Below are 23918 nucleotides of genomic sequence, written 5' to 3'. Positions count from 1 at the left end.
TGGAGGAAGGAAAGCATATAAAATAGGCAGGAGAAAGGAGCATATAAATAGGCAGGAGATCGACTACCCATGTGGATAGTGATAGGATGGGAATGGCTTTAAACTAAAAGAGAGGAGGTTTGGGTTAGATGTTAGGTAGAAATTGGTCGCTCAGAGGGAGCTGAGGCACTGGCACAGGCTGCTCAGAGAGATTGCAGATGCTCCGTGCCTGAAGGTGTTCAGGGTCAGGTTGGATGGGGCCCAGGGTAGCCCTGCCAGTGGCAGGCGGTTGGAGCTGGGTGGGCTTTGAGATCCCTTCAAGCCCAAGCTATTTGTGAGTCTATGAAATGGTACCACGTTGTGAAAATAATGGCTTGGCAAGGGTGAAGAAGGTCAGTAAAAGTGAGTGCATTTACACGCAGAAAGTTGTAGGACTGCCATGTGGAGCTGCAGGCGTCTGATAGTTAAAATATTAGTGATGTTTCTTTCACCGTTTTGATGAATAGTGTTCACCCTTTTCAATTAGGTGCTCTGTTGCTAACTGGGTAAGGTCAGTGGGAGCAGGCAGTCTCCTGAATACAAGCAGTCCCTGAGTAGCACAGTGGGGATATATGTTAAGGAAACATATATTGATAGATTGAAAGCAGCAGTGATGGATGTCAAGGAGTGCAAGTAGAGAGCTGAAAAATAGGTGCAAGAGGGGCGGAGAAGAAATTGATTTCCTTCTGTGTAGTATCAGAGAGGCAGGGTGCCCTCAGCTTCATCGAGTGCCACTGGTTACGCATGAGGCAGAAAATAGTGGGGAGGGAGGAGGAAGGGGGCAGGAGCAGCAGGCATGCTTTGGGCGGCTCTGATCAGTCGGAATGTCTGGAGGTGGTCACAGACTGAGTCCTCCTTGTTTTCTGGACACCAGCTGGAAAAAAATCCAGTCAGATTTCTGAAAGCTTTAGATGTGCAAATGAGATCAGCCATGGTTCGGGCACGATAATGCCGCTGCCTTGTGGGTGGGCAGCAGCTCTCTGCTGGTTCATGGAGTAAATCATAAAACTGAAAAAGCCTTATTTGGAATTAAGGTAGTGGGACACTTATGGGACGGACAGTGGACAATTTACCTCTTTCTCAGACCTGCCAGCAAGTGAAGTTATGCTCTGTGACTATAGTAGCTAATGTCCCAGTGGATTGCATGCTTTCCAATGATCTGTAATTGCATGTGTACCTTTATGTGTCCTAGCAGCGTGTATCATAGAACGATTTAGATTGGACAAGACCTATACGATCATCAAGTCCATCCACCACCTAATCCTACCAAGTCCACCACTAAGTCACGTCCACATCTCTTAAATACCTCTGGGGATGGCAACTCCATAACTTCCCTGGGCAAACCTGTTCCTTGCCTAACCACCCTTTCTGTGAAGAAATTTTTCCTGACATCTAATCTAAACCTCCCTTGATGCAGTGTAAGACTGTTTCCTCATACGCTATCACTTGTCACCTGAGAGAAGAGACCCACATCCATCTACTACTGCCTCCTTTCAGGTAGTTGTAGAGAGCGATGGGGCTTCCCCTGAGCCTCCTTTTCTCCAAACTAAACAGTCTGAGTGCCTTCAGTCACTTCTCAGACATCTTATTTTCTAATCATTTCACCAGCTTTATTGCTCTTCTCTCAACGTTTTCCAGCAACTCTGTATCTTTCTTCTAGTGAGAGGCCCAAAAACTGATTGTCATGTTCAAGGTGATGTCTCACCATAGCTGAGTACAGAGGGATGATCACCAACCTGATCCTGCTATTTCTGATGCAAGCCAGGATGGCAAATGCCTTCTGGACAACCTGGACACACTACAGGCTCATATTCAACCAGCAAGTAGTCTTGTTCCTCTGAAGAACCTTTCTTACATCAAACATCACTATTGCTGCCTTCATGGCCATGGCAAATTGGCCATGGCAAATTCACCATGGCCATAGGTCTGAGGGTTGGTAGTGTAGAACCGCAGTCCTCAGTGTGAGGCAGAAATTCCTGCTGTGTGCCTGTGGGTGTGGAGAACATGGTATTTTCCACAATGGCCTCATAAAAGGGTTCCTCATGGCCACACTTGCAAAATGCTCCTGCAGGGTTCTCAGCGGGGGCCTGGCTCTGCTCACACAGGAACTGCCAGTAATGATGGCAGCAGCAACAGACCCTGGAAGGAGAGCATGGTTGCTCAGCGATACTGGGGACATGGATTCCTGCACTGAGTAAGATGGCAGTGCAGACACTAGTAAAACTGTAAAGCTGAGTCAGTCCCTGCCTGAATCAAGTTGCATATTTGCCTTGGATTTCAGCAAGAGACTCAGGAAGCTTAACCGGGTTTCTATAGCAAGTGAAATCTATCTGTAGCACTAGATTGAAGTTACCAGTCATAAATTACTGCATGCTTGGCATCGTGCTTTGGGGCTTTTCTTCATTATTATTGTGTTAAGTTAAGGTGGCATTCCTAACAGCTGAAGTACGTGCAGAAGTCTCATGGTTAAAACATTAATAGGGAATGTAAACATATAATGGAGTGTAGTGAAGGAGCTGCACAGCATTGTTAATTTGTTTTTAACTGGAGAAAAAAATAGTGTATATATACATCACTGATGAGTTGTGGGTTATTCAACTATTATTTTTAGTATTCTCTCTATCCATCCTTTTTTTTTTTTCTTCTTTTTCTTTTTTTTTCTGTAGTTAGCATTCAGGTGAGTCATGGAATCAGGAGGAGATTTAGAAGCAGCTAAATCAGCTAAATCAGCATTAGCACAGCTCTGCCACAGTTCAGTATAGGAAGCTATTAGTACACCAGAAATATTACATTTATTTTTTTTTTTAACTTGTTATGCAGAACTGGAGAGATTAAATGAAAGAGTGAATGTGAATTTTTCTAAAAGTGGCAGTAGAAAAAAAAATTTAAAAAGGAATAAAAAGAATAGAAGCAAAAAGATTATATATATATATATATATATATATATATATTATATTATATATTATATATATATATATATATATATATATATATATGAATAATTTTGCGTATGCCACGTTGTAGTTCTGGAGCATTTGAAGGTGTAGTTGATGATTCAATCGTAAGCTAATTTAATTTTAACAATGTCCTGGTGTCAGGGCTGGCAGACTTGAAGTGTTTTGTATCAGAACCATTACCATATGTACATTTCCAGTAAGTCTCAGTAGTTCTTATTAACTTTCTATCAAGTTTTTAGAGATTAGAAGGGGGACCACGTGCTTGCTGCTCTGTCATTAAGTAACGTGGGAGGGGGTGGGGAGGATGGTGGGGCAGCCTGAGCTGGCTCCATGTGCAGCTTGGTTTCATGCTGAATGGTGGAGATGGCAGAGATGCCACTCAGGCCTGACAGCTGCAGCTGACATCCAGGCTTGCCTCAGGGCAGTGCACAGGTGGCAGCGCATGGCCACGCACCGGTTGTGTGAGTCTCTTTTGGTGCTGAGGGTGCTGCTAGTGGCTGAACATGGGTTTGTATTACTGAGGTCATGCTGGAGTGCAGCACCATAGTTATAAACAGAACACTGATCTTATTATCTGGAAAGAAACGTTATTTACTTCATTTCACCTACACTTTCTATTAGGATTTATGTTCTTAATGGGTGAGATTAATAGCAGTGATCTTAATACTTCTAACACATCATTATGCAGCAATAGCTTTGGCACATGCTAAGGAAGGTGTCTATTAAGGATCAGTACTCTGGTTTTGTTTAATGTCTGCATTAATGCTTAGAAAGTGCAGAGTTAACATTTTGATTATATTTGCAGATGATTCTGAAGCAGAGATATTGTGAAAGCTGGTAAGGGCAGAGGTGTGTGTCAGAACAATCTAGAAAAATCAGGTTGACAGTAACAGGTCAGTATTGGAAAAATGTGGAAATGGTGTTTTTGGAAAGAAAAAAAAAAAAGATCAAAATGCCAAAATAGCACAATGTTCTTAGCACTAACTACCACACTAAAACAAAATTCAAGTCAAAAACAGGTTGTATACTGGATTGCAGTGAAACAAAAAAAGACTATAATTTCAGTTGCATGAAAAAAGTGTTATGTTAAGGATGATGATATTCTTCCATGTGTAATGGCAGAAATTTCTAATCACTGAAGACATCGAAATGGGGTTTCTGACATTCCTGCACTGCCTTTATGAGTTTCCTGAAAAGTGTGAACTGCCTTCACTTATTTCTGTACTGAAAACAAATTTTGAAACTATAAAACGCCTTTTCCTCTGTAATCGTTTTAGCAGAAACCTTAGCTCCTCCTGGATACTGGTAAGTGGCGTGGAGGACTAAAACTACTTTCCCCTTTGTGATCTTTGAATGAGTAAATTATTCCTAGACTTTAGCTGTTCTATGAGATCACATTTCCCAACCTACTCTAATTACTTCTGATACTGCTGTCCTGTACTAGCTGTGTGAAGCTGTTGTTAGTCCTAGCGATATCATATGAAGCAATTCAAACACAGGAAAGCTATTCAAGTTTCAGTGTTGCTTTTTATGTGGAAGCACTTCTGTACTTCTGGGTCCATACATGATTTGGGAAGCATGCCTTGTCTGTCTGGTAATTTATGTTATTTTTGGAAAATGACACAAAATGTGAAGTGTCATAAATTCCCATCTTACAACAACTCAGGTTTGGGCAAGAAAACCCCCCTTTCTTTAAGATGACAAATGGTTTTGTACAGCCAAGATGTTTTAAATTGTTTTAAAAGTTCATTTGAGCTCTAATGACCTGAGTATCTGTTTTATAGAACTGATGAACGATTGAGAAAGGGATATAAGGGATCCCTAGGTAAACTGTGGTTTTGTCCTTTTTCTTTCCTCTATTTTTTTCTTTTTTTCCCCATGCAGCTAGTGTCTGGAGCACAGTAATCCAGTGATGATATAACCCATTTATTTGCTTCTCATTCTCGGTCTGCCTTAGTCCCAGCAACAATATTGATGAAAATCAATGTATAGGCTTGACTGTATTGATCCTGTAAGTCCAGGGAAACACTGGCAAATTCCATAAACTCCTTAACATCTGTTTGGCTTACTAATATTTGTTTGCCAACGCACCTCACCTGGTTCTTAATGCTTTGCCCCACATTTGAGACTCATCAGTACTGTCCTTACTTTTCCTTCATTCCTGCAGTAATTTTGAATGTTTTTATGGTATAGAATCATGGAATTTCTCAGGTTTGGAAACGACTTTAAAGATCGTCATGTCCAACCACAAACCATATAAACCAAGAGTCAGGATTCCCAGCAGTTGCGAAAGCTGTCTTCAGGCACTGTGGATATTAACTTAAAACAAGCAGTCCAGCTGCTTGCTGGTAGCAGTCCCAGGTTCAGCAGTGGTACTAGAAGAGGCCAAAAACCTTACTCAGCCCCTTGAAGTAAGGATGACATTCTGTATGGGCTCTGGCCTTCACCACGTGTCTGTGTGCCTGCAGTGGTCAAGCTGCCCGAGTAACCCAGGAAGCTGCAGCATAGGACTGAGATTTTGCAATGTCAGTGACGAGGTGTAATATCCTTGTTTCTGTTTGTTTTTCCTTCTCCCAGGGAATTCATAAGGGATGACTTCTGTTTGTTAATAGCTTTCAGTCGTGGTACTTAAAATTTGACTAAACATTCAGTGAATGCCATGAGAATACATGGTAAAAATGTATCCTGTTGTTTAACTGGGGTATGAAAGTGGAGGATATCATCAGATCTTTAATTTGAGTGCTGCAAGCAAGCAGAAGAATGTGAAATCTTTTACTGGTGTGGTGGTGGCAGAAGAGGGTATGTTGGGCTGGTTGGCATTACTCCCAGCCTCAGCAGAACTGCAGTAATTTAACATGAGAGGAGGAATCTAGTGTGGAGTGAATGTTCTGTCTGTGGAGATTATAGGTAGAGTAATCTGTGATCTCCTTATGATAATGGTAGCCTACTAAATTAGTGCATTAGGGGGGAGACTGGAGAGAGGTAACAAATCAACACCAAAAAGATTGAGGAGTACAAAGCTGACCTTCCCAGTTCTGCTGTCAAGCTTTAGGCAGAATGCTTTCTGGGCTATGCAGGATTTTTGGTTTTATTTTCGGTATCTGCATGCCCTGTTTCCTGTGATCCATGTACCAGGCTGTTTGTTTTAAAAAGCCAACAAAAGAAACCCAACTTCCCCACTTTCCACCCAGGGTGTAATGTGGGAGTCCAAGTCTTTTGCTGTAAGATCCCATAGTTTTATACGAGCCTTGTATGGCTGCCTCTGCAAAATCTTATTTGTGTTCACTCACCACATTTTCCAGCTGAAAGCACAGTATTTATGCCTTTTCCTTTATGTTTCCAAGAACTAAAATGGCAGCGTATTCCAGGATTTCTCCAGAGCTGAATGCAGCGTTTGTTTACATCCTAAAGAAACAGTGAAAAGTGTAGGTACATAAATCATAGAATCAAACAAATGAATAATGGACTCTTAGTGACATTGGAAGCTTGATGTGCTTTAATTAACTGTGAAGTTGGTGAGCATGCTCATCTGAAGTCTCAGACCTTTGAGCGTTGCTGGTGTAACACTTATTGCCTTAGTTGCTCTCATGGCTTTGCTGTAACTACTGTACTGAATAACCCTTCATAGCTGACTTCTCTTAAAAAACATCTCAAACAATGATTCAGATTTTAAGATTCTTAGAGATGTTTGAGGTAACACATTTTTGTCCTGCTATAAGGAAAGATTGCAAAGAGAGGGAAACTGCCTGGAATGGGAGCAGGAGCTCTGGGCCCAGCTGAGTCATCTGAAACATTTCACTGCTGATGCCTTGGCTGTGAACACACATTGCAGCTTAAGTAAATACAACGTTCAAGTCTGAAATACAAAAATCAATAATCCCAATACCACAGCATTTTGTTGACACTTCTACCCCCTTTATTTACCTCCAAAAAGTCCCATTTTCAATTACCTAATTTTCATCATTTTGGCAAGTTTTATTTTCAGTGCCAGAATTTATATATAAAAAAAAAAGTAAAAAATGAGTAAAAAAATAATGTACTATTTTTGAGGAGGTGGCTAAGGGAATTACATTCTTTCTTAGTGTTTGACAAAAATAAGTTCTGGAAAGCTCTTGATTAGTAAATAATGTAATACAGTGGAAACTGCTGTGGGAAACAAGAAGAAAACAGTGGAGACCTTTAAAATGGCTTGTATGAATTTGCAACAGCTGCTGAGAGGATGTATTTTCACAGCTGTATTTTGTTTGGAGGTAGGGGAGCTGAGGAGCTGACATTCTGGCTGACCATAGCAGGAGAGCTGTTGGTTGTGGACCCATAAGGACATCAAGACCTGGAACACGATGACTTATGGTAGGAAATCTGGAGTGAATTCTTGAGTATCGGAGAGGAAAATAATGTCCCAAAGCCCTGACACGTGTCCTAGTGCCTACAGCTTTGTCAGGCCGAAGGCACTGAAGTATTCAACAGTCTGCTACAACCACTGGCAAAAGGTGTTTCTTTCATAGCAGGACAGCAATCTGAGCCCACCTGCTGCTGCAGTGGGGTAGGGCTGTCAAACACACTCACGTGAAGTAAAGGCAACATTCATATCAAAGTAATTTTGGTGTTGGCATTATACTGATTTTTAGATGTTACTGGAAATAGAATTCTTTTCCCATGAGAATTCATCTAAATCAGAATTTGATATTATTCAAGCAGTATCTTTTGTCTTTGGATCAGAGGTCTGAACAATCCACAAAAGTGTTGAACTATCCATGAGTGACTAATACCAGTATTGCAGGTACCATCCACATATTTATCTGTTTATTCTGATGCCTTTTGCTCTGCAGACCAGTTTTTCTATGTCTGGAGATGCTAACTTTCTTAGTTTTTTAGATAGTTAATTTTCCATCAAGTACATGGCTTCAGAAAATTCTGAGCATCTACCCTCTAAAAATGGGCTCTTTCAAGCTGACTCTTTCAACTCTTTAAAGAAAGGCTGAGGAAACTGGACTTGTTTAGCGTGGAGAAGAGAAGGCTCTGGGGAGACCTCATTGTGGCCTTCCAATTCTTGAAGGGAGCATATGAACAGGAGTGAACAGCTGTTTATGAGGGTGGACAAGGGGGAATGGTTTTAAATGGAGACAGGAGAGGTTTAGGTGAGATATTAGGAGGAAGTTTTTCACACCACAGAGGGTGGTGACACACTGGAACAGGTTGCCCAAGGACGTTGTGGATGCCTCGTCCAAGGCCAGGCTGGATGTGGCTCTGGGCAGCCTGTCTGGTGGTTGGCAACCATGCACATAGCAGGGGGTTGAAACTTGATGATCATTGTGGTCCTTTTCAACCCAGGCCATTCTACAATTCTGTAGCATATTGTTCTGTTAGCTTTAGAAGTTTAGCATTAAAAGAAAGCAAAACCTTTGAGCAGACAGCACATAAATAAATGGGAAAAGTTTTGACAGAGTTTCTGTGGTACTTCCGTGGACACATTTCCATTATACATCTCCTGAGTAAGGACCCCCGTCATGCTAAATGGAACTCGCTTTGGGGAAGCAAGTTCTGCAATTTGTTGCTGACTGGGGAGTGCAATCATTTAACTTTACAATTACTGTACTTACAGAACCCCTGCTGTAAAGGGATATAAATCCCACAAGATGAAATATAGAAGCCGTAAGAAAATTAATAGGTGAGACAGGGATGATCTTGCCTTTAGGGATATTTTCACTTAAGGAAGAAAAACATAACAGTAAACTGAACTGTAGTTGTATGTAAGTTAATATTTAAACTATCTTATACATGGAAAAACATAACTCTCTAGACTTTGTAATAGGGGAGAAGATACATGATGTGTTTAATATTTACATAAGTAATTCAGACAAGTGTAAAATTTGGAATTTGGTACAGAATAAAGGATAAGGAGTTGTGGCTTTTTCAGATATTTGAATGTTAGTTTCAGTTTGCTGCAATTTCTTTGCTGTATATCTCAACCAGGCTCAATGGGAATTAGCTGTCCTAATGACAGTGCACCTCCTAATAGTAAAATACAGTCATACATCTAAGTTATATTGTCCAGAAGTAAATGATACCTTTGCGTGTTTTAAAAAAATTGAAATAATTTCAGTATTGGTTAGGAGTCTCCCAGTCATTCGTGCAAAGCAAATAGATTGCTGGTGATACATAGCTATACATAAATATAGTAAAAAGCTTTTCTTAATGAATGTGTACACTGAAAAGCTGGATTTAGATCATGGCTACTGTATGGTGATAGTCTGCGTAGCATAGATGTTTTTTGTGTATTTTGGGATGTCTCTTATAAGTAGCATTGGTCTGCAGGAGGGCTGGTGAGTGGCAGTTAGAGATCTACTAAACTACTATGTCTTATTTGTGACATCCTGATGTGGTTCTTCAAGCTAAATAAAACACAGGAAATCGATATAAAAAGAAAGAGCATGCCTCGATAATTGTTACCAGTAGTGAATGTTTGCATCTCAGAGTTCATAAGTGTGGTCAAAGCAACCAAGAGCGGTCCTAAATAAACAGTGATCCGAGTGAGCCAAAATGCATTTCAGACCTTCTTAATGTCTTCACTCAGCTGAATTCCTCACCAGTAGGAGCAGGTGTTTAATGTTGTACGTAAAAGTGTAAATATTTCTTGGACAGGTACAAGAGAAATGATGCCATTTTGAAAAATTCTGCTGAGGTCAATGAAACTTGCAGTACTTGTTAAAAAAAAAAGTACGTCAGCAATGACAAGCTCTATATTAACGTTTTCAAGAGATTATTTTTGTTGTTGGAGAGCTTAAGGCTACAGGAATTAATCAGCACATCTAAACTCAGTTCATGTGCTCACTGTTTTCCAAATATTTTCACACAAACTTTTGGAACTTGAAAGCATACTAGCTGCTTAATAACTGAGGCCAAATTTCTTTGTTCACATCAGTATGTATCTGCTTTATGAGGGTTACATTGCCTACTTCACAGATAAGCCTGGTGTTGATCTTAGACTTCAGTAATAAAGGCAGCGTTCGATTTCGAAGAGCCAAACTTTTTAGAACGGTTCATTGAGTTATTTAGGCATCTTACAGAGTATTTACAGAACAGTCTAGCAAATGATGGACTGATAAAAAAATGAGTACATATCTTGTTTAAGATCACGAGAAATAAGGCAGGAGGAGGAACATATATATATTTTAAATCATTTTGTTTGTGCTGGACACTTAACAAAGAAAGTCTTTTTGTCATTACAATGCATCTGCTTGAGTCAAGTAGGAAGGAGTTAAAATATCTTCATGAACTGATGCCAGTAGCTGGATAGTGTGAAAATTGAGCAGTTTGGCCAAAGAATTTATGGTAATGGAAAATATTTATATTAAATCATATTGAAGTCTAGAAAACCATCTGACATTTCATTATTTTTTGTAGTAGAGATTAATAAAACTTTATGTTAATGTGTCAGAAGTAGTTCATGTGCAGTATGTTCCTTATGTTTCTTATCTGGCCTACTTACACATTCTGTATTGGAGTTGTAAGCTCCTAACAGACCTTGGTAAGAAGAGCTACTTCAATGCTTAATGCTTATTAAGCCTTTTAAGAACAGCAAACTAGTAATAGTTAAACAACTTGTAATTTCTTTTTTTTTTTTTAATTTTATCTTCAGAAGAGTTAGCAACACAAAGATAGGCTCTTCTTACACAGAGTGCTTTTGCTTTTGCTTTCCAAGGAGTGTATAAGTTTAAGAAAGAGTTTTGCAATGATCCTGTCTTGGCACATAAAATTGGTAGAGGAGAAGAAAAGGAGACAGGCTTGAACAAGAAAAAAATCCAAATGCCTCTTTTCCTGTTTTCAGTAGAACTTTTAAGAAAAGATAGAAATGGAACCTGTGCTGTAGAGAAAACATAGGGACATACATTTTGATCTTGCATGCCTCCCTTGTGTAGAGGGGTCCATTATCCTAAATGTAGCTGCCTCTGTGAAGAAGTGTGACAAGATCATAACAATCTCATGAGCGATGTTGTGAAAAGCATATGCAAAAAAAAAATTCATCTGCTTTTACCATGATAAAAATGTGAGTAGTTCTTCAGAACTTTCTGTGATCAACTGTCTGTGAAGTGTGTTCATTTTTTCTCTGCTGTGAAGGTGTGGCTGGGGTCAGACCACAGACTCAAGCAGCTTCTCGGAGATATGCCTCCTGGGAGAGGAACTTCCAACCAAATGCCCAACAAACAATCTGTTCTGGACAGCATTTGCAGAATAGTGCGTATTAATAATAACAGTAATAAAAGTCTTGCTTGGATAACTGGTGACTTGCCAGATGGATGTTTTCTAAAATTCATTGACTCGCTCATTTTCAAGATTGCCTACGCAGGAAGGATAGAGAGAGGCATATGAGCGTATCTGAAAATATCTGCATAGATGCAGTGAACAGGAATAACACAAGTTAGCCTGAGTTAACTAAGCAAATAAAATCCTTGTCTCTGGAAAAACATATGCAAAAGACCAGTGCTGCTTTCTGGTGCTGATGTACTAGAAAACTCTTGAGAATGGTATCATCTGGAAAAGTGTCTGGTTGATACAGATTCCCTTGAGCTTGCAGTCTGAATGGCAGAGTGCAATGAGAATGAGAGGCCTTGCACCTGACAGTCTTCACTGAAGCTTTATCATTATGTCCAATGTCTGGCCATTGTACCCATCTTTAAATTGTCATCACTTTGGTAGGTAGTCTTTAAAAAGAAGATTAATCTGTGGAATTGCAGTACTTCAGATGTGTGTTTGGGAATTCACTCAATTTGATGCCCTATTCTCTAGTGTAGGGTAACATTAAGAGGGGAAGTGTCATGATTCTGTCAGCGTCTTCTGCCCAACAAAGTTTCTTTGTGTCGTGCATTCTACAGGGCAGTAGCAAAAGGAGATTTTATCTGATGGGGACAAATGGTCTTCACATATCCTCATATGCGTCTCTCTCTGGAAGAAGAGGAAATAGGCTAATGCTAAGCCTTAAAAAATGTCTTGATAGGAAGACATTTTGCCAAGCTAGTGAAGCTATTACTGTACATCCAGCTGGAATGGAAAGATCTTTTTGAAAACTTTTCACAGGGTACTCAAATCCAAAGGAAGCAAATTGGTATTCACTTCCCATCGTATCTCCCTGTGCTCTTTTCTGCAGTTTCGCCTTTGTTTCCCATTCTGCTTTTTTGAAGATGTTGCTGAGTAGGAATTTTTACATTTCTATTTACTGAATTCTCTAGAGTGTTCTCAGACCATTTCATCGAGTAATTGGTCTTTTTTGACTCTGTCTGTCCCAAAGGCTCTGCAGGTGTCAAATCTCTTCATTTGGTATTGCTATCAAACTTAATACTGTTGCTTTCTAATGCATTTTTCAAGTAATGAATGAAAGTACTGAACGATAGGACCCAGAACAATACCCCAGGGGAAGCTTGCTTGATTAAAAAAAAAAAAAAAAAAAAAAAAAAAAGGAAGAAGAAAATAAGACTAGAATGAGAGCTGATTTAATTTGTTTGATCTGAAGCAGCATAGTGACACTTGTGCCATTCCTGGTAGCATCTTGCTTATCTGCTCCTAACAATCCTCAGTGATGGCCAGTCCCATTCTCAAAACTCACCACAGCAGTTTTCTGTGCTCTGCCCTTTCAGTTTAAATGTTAAGTTCTGTTGATTTTTTTCAGCATGTTGTCTTTCCAACAGATTTTTGCTCGTTCCTTTTCTGCGAATTCTCAGATAGCAGTTAGTGCAGATTGCCACAGTTTCCTAAGTACACAACCTGAATTTCTTGAAGCTCAGCTCACTTCAAAACATCATGTTTCAGTCTGCTCTCTAACTTGACATTTTCTATGCTGTGTGATCCTTTTGGTACTCAACTAAGGCAATTTGACACAACTACCAGTGTTACCTTCATCTTAGCAGGTTAGGAAATAAAGTCAGGACCTTTATTTCTGCCTGTGTGGTTTGAATAGGTGGCAATTCAGCTGTCAGTCTGCTGGCTCTTCTCAGCTTGCCCTTTAAACTTTGAACAGCTTATTTTGCAGTCACCTAGCTTTAAATGTTGCTTGACTACGCATCTTGAAGAGACAGCTTGTCAAAGGGACTCCCCAGAAGAGGCCAGGGAGCATGGACTTGTATTTATTTATAGAATTGAGTCTGCCTTTTTGTTGTGGTGAATCTTACTAAGGAAATTAAGAAGTTAATACAAGTCATTGCAAAATATCTGGCATACTTTGTGATGAGAGGTAGGATAAAAAACTTCTTTGAAAAGAAAAACCCCTTATTTTAATCAGCACTCACTTGCTGTGTGATATCAGCAAGCAGAATTTGAGAACCAGGTGAAAAACAGAGGGAAGATGAAGAATAGATTAATGCAGCTTTGAAGTGCATTTAGCTAAGAGCTACCTGGCAGTGGGGATAAACAGCAGCCTTTGTTCTCATAGAGAAATGTATTCAAGTAAAATTGAAATAGTTTGGCTTAATAGTGCCTCATGGGTTTTTTGGGTTTTTTTTTTGGTTATTAGGTTTTCTCTGCACTGTCTCAATAAAGAGGGCTGTTCTTCAAGTGCGGGAAAATACCTGTTATGGTTGTTTTTCTTACTCTATTTCATTTTCTTTCTTCTTTCTACCCTCAGTAGTAGTAAAGCAGTTTATTGACAAAACAAACAGTAAAATGAAACACAGGCCTATACATTCACTGAGGAAAGATTTGTTAACTTTCTGTAGCAGGCAGGCTGGAACAGATCTTAACCACTCAGTGCAGGGTGGTTTTGCTTTCTGGAGTCTCCTCTCTCTACAGGAGGAAGGCTGTGCCCATCGTCTGCTGTCCCCTGTTCTGCCTGCATTTCTGCTGCATATGCAGGTTAGGAAGGGACTCCCAGAAAATCTAAACACAAAATACACGTCTGCTTGTCATCTATATAGGAAGAATGTATCTTATTGTTGCTCAGAATGGAAAAATGTTGTTCTTCTTGACTTCAGATTGCCTGGTTCTGTATGAGTTTGTAAGATGGAAGAACTATTTCCTTATTTGTGAGCAGTTTTAGTCAAGAGCTTTCATTATCAAATATTCAGATTCCATTTCATCTGGCCAGCATTTCTAAATGTTTATTAAAATGTATCTTTCGTCTTGTACAGTTATAGGCTGGGAGGTTTGTCAGTAGAGGGTAGGAGCAAAGCAAGAAGCATTAGGAATATTGCAGATAAACCAAAGCCTGCGAAATTTCCACCATAGTACTTGTTGTAGTTCACACTGTTATAATAAATGCAGTCATATCAGAACTTCAGTTTGTTATTCAAAGTAAACCACAGAAAGTTTTGAATTTCTTCTTTTATTTGTTGTAGCTATATATTCAGTGTGTTTGAATATAACAAGCACAAATAATGTGAACATTTTCCCTAAGAAAATGAATCTATGAGATTCCTAAGGAATGGATTTCTAAAACAAGTTAACTCTATAGTCTGATTACATTAAAAGAGATGCTTATAAATAGTAGCAGATTTGGAAAAATTGGTAGGTATAAAGAAAACTATTTATATACGTACATATAATTATTATATTTCCTTCAGAATCTTTCTCTGATGAATATTCTGCATTGTTTTAGAACCTATGCTTATTTAAACCTTTCATGCCCATGTAATAGCAGTATTTTTACATACATTACGTATGTGGGATTTGGACTATGTTTTCACAAACTGTTCATGGCTGTTCCAGTTTCTCTCCTCTTTGTATTAGAGAGAATATTACTTGTAAGTAAACAAATCTGGACTGTATCTTAATGAAGTTTCCTATGTTAAGTGACTGGAAAGTAACACCTAATAGGTATTTTGGTCATCTTTCAGATTCTGAGTTTCATTGCATTAATACGTAGCTTTAGTGTTATTTGGGGAGGTATTTATGATGTTAAAAATCAGAAATAACCAAGTTATTTTGAAAAGCAAGGAAGAAAGCAGAAAAATCCATTTCACAATGTTTTTTATAAAAATAATACTTGCTCTATGTTTTTTCAACTTCAAATGAAAATTTTTCCAGCGTGTTAGTCTTACACTGAGGAAACCACTTGTAGGTGCAGGTGCTTTTGTGTATGATGGAAGAAAATGCAGTAAATCATTCTGTATTCCAGTGCAGACTGGTCAGTAGGGTTTTACTGTGTTAATCTTCTCTGCACACCTGTGAAAAAATGTTCTCACTTTAAACTGTTACAGCTCTGCTGACCTCAGCAGAAGAGTTTTCCTTTTGCATTAGATTTGAACTGGGCAACATCACTCTGCTAAACTGATAGTTGTAGTCCATGTCCATCAGGAGCTCCTTGAAATGATGACTTAGAACATCCTACTATTTCAGATGTGTAAAATCTATAAATTTCTGAGGATATCCACTGCTCCCTTAGAAAAAAAACCAGAGACCTATAAAATGTAGAAGACCAAGAACACCCTGGCACCTCAAGTCTGTTGCTTCTGGCTGGTCTAGGTTCCTATGGGCAGACTGTTTAAGTTAAGGCTGTTACTGGTGGAGCCTTCACAGTATTTACAGTATTGAGAAATTGTTCATGGTGGAAAGAAAAGAGTGAGTGTAGTATAAACTGAGAGTTGACACTGGAGAATTGCTTGTCTGAACTAATGTTGACTGGGATGGATTTTCAGATTTTTCTTTAAATAACTTTTGGCTGCAAGCAGAGCAGAACTAATCCTCTTCTGAGTCATCACTGGTGCTTCTATTTATTTTGAAGGAGCAGTCCTTCATGATTAGGAGTACTTCATGGAACAGCCATTCTTCAAAGCCCTCATTTCTAGTGCAGAAAACTTATCAGACCACTATTAAACTGTTTCTTTCCACTAGACCCCAGATGATCTACGTGATGGTATGTCAATAAAGAATGCATTGGCTACTAGAAATTTGAGGCAGTGATCAAGTGGAGAGAATAGGCTGGGATTTTTAGAAGACATGGTAGACTTGGCAGTAGTTGCATCCCAGTTCCCTTAGACTGCTTCTTGTGATCCACACCAAGGGAAAACCCTGCTCCAGGAAAATAGTAAAAATGCCACATTTTCCATGTTAGCTTCATCTCCTTTAATCTCAGCACAGTTTTTTCTACATGATATCTAAATTGTTCCAATGAAGTTACTGTGTTTTGGTTACTTGTAACGGATCTTCAGTTTGTACATAGACCCATTTACCACCACCTTCTCAGTCCTTTTTTTCCCCCCCAGAACTGCAATTACTCTTGTCTTTTGCAGTTATGAACTGCACACAGTCATATTTATCCTTAATCCTGGAAAATGACCGTCTTTCTCTGTTTAAACTTGGCTTGCTTCAAGCAAAAGCCCCCACTCTTCTGTGATTCCAAGGAAAAAGGAACATAACCACAAGGTTTCCCCAAAGATTTTGCATACATCTGATTCACTTAACCGCAAAAACAATAAATTATGGAGAAAATTGGGCTGCTTCCATATATTCACCACGTTATGTAATAAAGCTGATTTTTTTGTTAGGTTTTTTTTTTTTTCTTTTTTTTTTTTTTCTCCCTATCCTGAGATAAACTGAAGACAACTGTGTTCTGTGAGCACAACTGTGTGGTTGAGCATGTTTGTGGAATACATAATGTCACTGGTCTGATAGTTGATTATTCTTTCTACTTTGTCGTTTCTAATGATTTACTATTGTGCTATAAAGGAAGGTAAAATAAATTATAAGGCAGAAAAAATATATTTTTAGAAGTATAAATACTTCTGTCTGGAAAAAAAAAAAAGTTGAAATATTTTGTTGGGTGACAGACAAGATCAAAAGCTTTATTAAAGGAATTTAGAAAAATTCTCTTCAATTAAATAGGTTGTTTCAGCACAGGGGACTAAATTCGTAATGAAAAGTGACATTCTCTTCTATGTTGTGCTAGATCCACTACAGAGAGCATTTTCTCTTGCTGTGACACTTATTGAAGTCAAACACGTGTTTGTATAATGTTCTAGTTGTTGTCTGTGCCAAAGCATGTAAAAGCTGCATAGTTATATTCTCCATCTTATGTTAGCTTGCTGTGTTGATGTACTTGCAGTAAACACTTCAGCTGATGAACAGTGGTTCCAATGTTTATGGTATTCATTCCTAAGTCCGTGATTTTACTGTGCAATTTTCCTTTTTGTACTTCTTTGTCATTTCTTGATAGAAATTGTTCATAGATTGGCTTTACCATGATGTTTATTCACTGCTGCAATACCTACCATCTGATTTTTACCTACCAGCTGATTTTTCTGCTGTTTTTAAACTGACATACTCTGGTACGCAGACTGGCTCAGAAAGTTCATAAAATTTGTAAATACCCAGTTCAGGAGCCTTATGCTTTTCATGGCCTGTCCTTGTTTTAGAAATCATTATTTCCTGCAGGTTTTCTGCAGAAAATTCTGAGCTTGATGGATATTTTACGGGATATTTTTTCACACTTTAAGGCTCAAGTACTATGGCCAATTTTTCCATCCGAAGGGAAGCAAGCCCAATTCTATGACAAGATGCTTGTTGAGAGCTGGCAGGCAGATCATGGAACCTGCCCACTCCACAGCACCACAGTTGTGTTTGTTGCATTATTTTAGTGTTTTTAGTAAGGATATGGTATCCTTTTTACTAAGGAAATAGTTTCACTTTGTTACTGAAAGTGTTTCACTCAGTCTAAACATTTTAAACCCAGAAGAATTCAGACGATTGAATTGGTCTTGAATTGGTACACTGTTGATGCTGAGATCAGCACCAGTTTAAATGCCTGAGACCATGAAAGAAAACTTGCAGGAGAAGAGAGCTAACTCAGCACACGGCATTTGAGGAAGCATAAGGCAATTTCTGTGTTTTCCATCCTCTTCTTTTGATTTGCAAGTTATTCTGACTGGAGTTCAAATCATTGCTCTGAATTGGTTGACTATGTGTGTATGTCTTGTGATTAATTTATGCTGCTATCTGTTTCTTCTGGATTTGAGTAAGAAAGTGCTGTAAAAAAGAGCTTTATAAAATGGATCACATTTTTACTATGAATTCGATACAACGGTAACTAGACTGTGCTATCATAATAATAATAACAATAATAAGAAGAAGAATAAAATAAGAGCAGAAATCAAGCCTGCAGAATGCATGTTTAGTGCCAGGAATACTGAGGTGTAATTGTAATAATTAGAAACTGATGCAGGAGGGAAAATGCAATGTGCATAATAAGAGCAGAAACTGCTGATACAGAAAGGTGAAATTGACTAAGATATTGGCCCCTTAATTTTAAAGAATATTCAAAGAGCCTCCTGTAATACATTTCAAGCCTTCTTGACACTGCATTCTAAGGCACATATATAATATATATATAAACAATGTCTGCAACTGTCTGTTTTTCAATAGAAGGCAATTCAAAGAGGAGGGCTCTTTGGTGTCTTGTTATGTCTTACCCCAGCCAGCTGGTTGATGCTCCTCTAGAGGCAGCATCTAGAGTCAAGATGCTCACTGATAGGCCAGGCTTTTTACAGTTGTCTCTATGGTGTTTGAGTGTCTGGTAGCCTCTTTTAAAGGTTATTCTCCATAATCCGTACTGATGTAACATTAGTGCTGAAGTATCTTTTTATGCCTTTGGTATGGGGATGGCTGAGAGGAGAGGGGTGCAGGGCCTGAGGAGAACTTCTCAGCCTGCCCCAAGTTTTGTACTCTACTGGGAAAGCTCACCCTTGTTTATTACCGTAGACTTGTAAGTAATGCAACAAAGTCTGAAATTGTTGCCTTTTTTTATGGTAGCTAGCTAAAAAGGGAGCGATTTAGAAATTTAGGGGCTTTTTTTCTGCAGCTTTTCTTCTGAATTTAAAGAGCATCTTGAAAAGACTGATGCAATGACATTGGAATACATCTTCCATTCAGTCTGTACTGTTCAGCAACAAAAATGTAGCTTGGAGGTTGGGAAAAACCCTTGTTAGAATGAAGATAAGGGAATGCTTGTGAACTCCATGAGAGCAAGCTCTGTTGAAAGCTTTAGATATTTTATTATCTAAGAAATCTTTTTGAGATTAACTGTGTTCACTAGCTTAAAGTGTGCCAGGTTGCAGCTGACAGTTTTTATCGTGCAAGTAATTGAATGCCATGTTTTTAACTAAAATTGCCGTGGCTCATTTAATTTTATTTTTAATAAAAATGTGCATCTAATCTTCTATCACATATCGAGCCAAATCAGATTTCTTTTTTTTTTTTTTCTCTGTTGAAGCAAAATTTAAAGCAGATGATATTTATTTTCCTTTAATTATTTGACAGCACAGGAACAATGGGGTAGGGAAGCATGGGTTCTGTACATTGGCAAGTTTTGAAGTTTCATTGGATGAGTTTTATTTATTTCTACCCCTCTTCTTTTCGTAGGAAATTCCACTTATTTGGATGACCACGGACCCCCCCCTCAAAAGGTGAGATGCTATTATTTTGCATTTGTTTTCTTCTTTCTTTTCTTTATTTTCTAATAAACTACTAGTATGTTTACTTGTTCTGGAATATGTGCAATGCATTTCTGCTGAGTTTAGATCAACAGCACTTGGCATTTTTTACTTTTTTTTCCCCAGTTTTCAGGCATTTGCAAGTTACTTGGATTAAATGTCTGGGTGATTAAACTAATGGAATTTTTGCAATTGAGTCAAAGGGCGATAGGATTCTAGTGATGAGTTTTGCCTGTCAGCAGACATGAAAAGAACACATTTCTTCTCTTGGACAAACATCTCTTAATTGTTTTGAACATCTCGCTAGTTGCTGCATTGTTGTTTTTCTTGCAAAATATTTGCTCACATGGTCAGCTTCTGATGAACCATTTTCTTTCAGTGCTTACGTCAAAAATGTGTATCTATGGTAGAGTATCTGAACATCTCTATTTCATTTTCTAAATCAGTACAGCTATCACATTGCAAGTATGCAGTGGGAAGCCCAACAACACTGTTAGAGCCAATGAGGGAAGTGGACTTTTTCTGGGTAATGGTTCCTGGAGCATGAGCTCTACTGCAAGTGTGATACTTTCAGAACACAGAACAGAACAGAAGAATACATTTAGTGTTGTGTATTTAGAATATGGTGATCTGTTTACAGGGGGAAAGTGTACAAAAAGTACTTTTACCATCAAGTATGACTGCAACATTGACTGTACCCTCACCGTAATCATTGTAACTCATGACATTTCAGGTGAGAGCCTATATACAATGTTTTTTTCAAGAGGAAGAAGTTTGAGGCAGACTCTTAGGGTCCCGTGTTGTTTGTTTTTCCCTCTACAGGCTTAGTCTGGTTTATTCTGTAAAACCTGATTTGTTACTATATTGTGTTTGTCTTTCCGGACAACAAGTCTCTAATAACTCCTTCTGTACAGTAGTATTTTGGAAAAAGAAAGAAAAAGAAACAGTTTTTCTGCTAAGTTTTAGTATTTCTAGATTCTCTGTGTTTCTGTACGTGCAGCATGGTATCTTACTGAGGTGTTTGCATAGAACTGTGGTTTTGCAGTCTTTATGTTTTGCCATTACAACATTTGACCATGCAACTTTTTTGAAACTGTCCAAATTATGCCAAATTTTCACTGTTGCTTGTTGAAGCAGAATGAAGCAGGGGAAGGTTTTGTAACTATGTTGGTAAAAATTAACTGTAGGCTAGTTTATATGATGTAAACTTCTAACAAAGCTCATGACTTTGTTTAGTATAAAACTTTTCAGGTAATGCATTTTTAATGGAATGTAGGTACCTGAATGCTTTTGTAAGCCCTCTTGGCTTTTCAGTAGAAATTTTACCTATTTTAAGAACTCATTATGAAAAGGTGAGATTCCATGATGACTTCATGCCAAAACATGGACTGTGCTGCTGGAAGTGTTGCTTTTTCCACAGCAGAGCAAGATTCCCACAATCCTGGCACAGCTGTTCATATGAGTGAGCTGGAGCAGTTACCTGAAAATGCATCTTTTTTTCTAGTTTAACTTTTGGACAGATTACTAATGTGACCCTCTGTGAATGGCAATGCATCAGGTGAGAGCACGTAGACAGCGTGGAGGTGAAGGGCCAGCCACTCATCCTGATGGCAGTTCCCACTCTCGAGTGGTCAAAATGACTGTAAAATCACATTCTGAGCCACCAGCGTTGAATTTAAACTTTCAACCACATGTGTGAGTTAGTGTGGTGAAACAGCTGGATTTTGGTCAGTGAAAGTAGGGTAATGTGGAAAGGAATTTGATTTAGCTTAGTTCTCAGTGAAAGCAAGCTACTGTAAACTGGGATTTTTCACTTCCTTTCTGCAAACTCTGCACATGAGATCTATAATTTTTCAGCTAGTGTATGGGAATTTGTTACACTCTTAAAGTTCAGGTGGTTCTATTACAGAGGAATGATGAACTTCTGATTTTTCTTCCCGCAAACAACACGAGTTACGTTTTCTACATGTATAGACATAAATGGATGTATACAGAAGTGATAAAATCAACCTTTTAACTTCATCATTATTACCTGAGATGGAGGGTCAGATCTAAAAGATCTAAAGCTTAACAAATGTTTATAAAGCAGCGCCTTTTCTCGACCTGTATTATCCATGCTTGCCTTAGCATTCAGAAATGCATAGCAGTGCCAGTAAGGGAAATCAGTAATCTAGATTGAAGTTTTGAATCTTGAAAACTCTACCCAGATTTAACATTTGGGTACTTCAGAAATTTTGTTTTACTGATTAAAAGTACTGTGGATAGGAACTGTGCCCTAATGGACAGTAGCCTCTTGTCAGGTTTATCCAACCCAGGCACTTTCCGATTTAATGTTCTGAAAATTTCCCTTCCCATTCTAAGCACGTAATTTGGGGCCTCATCCAGCTGAAGGTCAGCTCTCTCTAGAAAGGCCAGCTGATTGTGGAGTTAGGTGGTAGATCGTGTAGGTACTCTCTGATTAGTGGCCTGCATGGTCAGTAATGTTGTAGGGCTTTTTCTGTAATCATCCTCGCTCCTGAAAGCTTGCTGAAAAGATCAGCAAAATAACAGGCTGTAGCCTTGTATCAGATGTGCAGGTATTTTACTTTTTGAAGTAGTTTTCTGTGTTGAGTGACACTGATAAAAGGTAAGCATTTTGAGCAGCCCTTGGGCAACATTTGTGCAAGCCCTTTTGTTGTTTTTTTGTTTGTTTTGCTTTTCATTCTTCTAATTGAAACTTAGACTGGGATTGTTAAAAGAGTGAATAACTCCTGCTGTTTGCTTCAGGTCACGTTCTGCACTGTGGTGCTATTGCTCTGTCGATGTCATGCATTGCATCACTGGCTAACAGCATTTAGTTATCCTTTTACAAATTCAGGTCTGAACTGTGAATTCTGCTAGTGGAACTAATTTCACTGTAATGGTTGTTATAATTCAGGTTGCCTCTATTGATATAGATAACTGCATTTAGACTGGTAGCTGGTTAAGGTCAATGGATGATTTTATTTGGCATATGAAGAAGTGTCAGAAGGAATTTGTCCTGAAACCGATGCTTAATTTGATTGCAAATTGCATTTTCAGTTTTTGAGTACACAAAGCACAGCTGATGTGATGCAGCTCTCTTCACTAGTACATATAGATTACAAAGCCCTTGATTTCTTTCTTATGTTACTGATAGTCACTTATCCAGGGAAGTATGCCTTTGCCTTGCTGCATTGCTGTCTGTGGTCAGTCCTGCTTGACAGTAGTGTGTGAAGCTCTGCAGTGTATTCCTGATGTCAGCTGTATTCATTGGAGGGAATTACAGAGTGCTCTGAGTGAAATGAAAACGTAAGAGGGGGATTTGGTAGGTTTAGGAAGCAAGTTTTAAAGATATTGTATGTGTCTGCTTAAAAATTCTTAAAAACCAGAAGTTAAGTTAATGAACAAAAAGTGCAGTGTTGAAATGAGTGATAGCTACTATCAACGGTACATAGTTAGCTGCAGTGGAAAGCCACCAGTAGTTGATATACAATGAACAGTAGCTGTTCTGCAACATGTTCTCATATTTTATTGCAAATTGTATTAGTTTTGGCTTTCCATCATGGCTAGATGCCAATTTAGATTGTTATTTTAATTTTACATACCAGTTTTAGTTGGTTTTGTTTTTTTTTTTCCACCAGTGGAAGAACTGAAAATAGCACTTTTTCTCTGAATAAGAAATAGCATGTTTACATTCCGGGAGGTCAGAGTACTGGATTGCTTTTTCAAGCAAAGATGGCAGCAGTAGTTCTTTCAGTGTAGGCAGACACTCCATGTGGATTGGAGTCTAAGTAATGTAATGCCTATCAATGATGCTAGACTATTTTAGATATTACTTGTGAAATTCATGCAAACTAGTGGCAGAAAATGTTTAATTGATGCTTGACTTGTATGAGCGTTTCAGTCAATAAATACAATGTGCTCTGTTCCATTATTTGGGCTGGTTACTTCCTTAGCAGTGCTTTTTGAGGGTAAGTTTTTTTTCCTCCTTCCATGATGGTGAAGCTGTTGTTTGAGGACAAATGATGTGATCTTCATCAAACCTAGCATTTTTATTGATGCAAACTTTTCCCCTAATAACTTGGTAAGAATATCAGGGTATGTCCCTTTTTGGTGCAGCTGATATACATGTGTAAAGGAGCTGTGTGCACATATGACTTAAATTACTTCCAAGTGGTCATGATCTGATCTCTTTTTCTTGATGGCTTTTCCATAGGATGCCAATCTTAGTTCTGATGCCTTTTGGCAGCTGCCTAGATGTCAGTGAAGTCCTATGCTTAGCACTGGTGTGATGGTACTTCAAAGCTTTAAGTCAATACAAAAATGGATGTGAGTCAGTATGAGGTCAAAACAAACAGAAGCAAAATGCATGCAGAAAATAAATTTGAATCTATTTTTATGGTTTGAAGCTGGAAAGCCAATGAATTCCTTCTACACCATTCTTTTAGTTCTTACCTAATACATATGTGTTCATGTTTTCCTTATGGATCAAGGCTATAGAAAAATAAAGCAGAAATCCTGAGCAGCCTTT

General features: G+C 38.6%; 1 protein-coding gene across 3 annotated transcripts in view; it reads left to right on the top strand.

Moving 5' to 3' along the window:
* UST (uronyl 2-sulfotransferase) overlaps positions 1–23918 on the top strand; it is a 160013-nt gene that overhangs the window by 41286 nt on the left and 94809 nt on the right. For all 3 annotated transcript variants that reach the window (XM_048935252.1, XM_048935253.1, XM_048935254.1), the window contains exon 2: positions 19317–19360. In XM_048935252.1, coding sequence (XP_048791209.1) covers positions 19317–19360 — 44 coding nt within the window. The remainder of the gene's footprint in view (positions 1–19316; positions 19361–23918) is intronic.

Source organism: Lagopus muta, chromosome 2 (genome assembly GCF_023343835.1).
Source record: "Lagopus muta isolate bLagMut1 chromosome 2, bLagMut1 primary, whole genome shotgun sequence".
Lineage (NCBI taxonomy): Eukaryota > Metazoa > Chordata > Aves > Galliformes > Phasianidae > Lagopus > Lagopus muta.
This window is presented reverse-complemented; position numbering and strand designations above follow the sequence as displayed.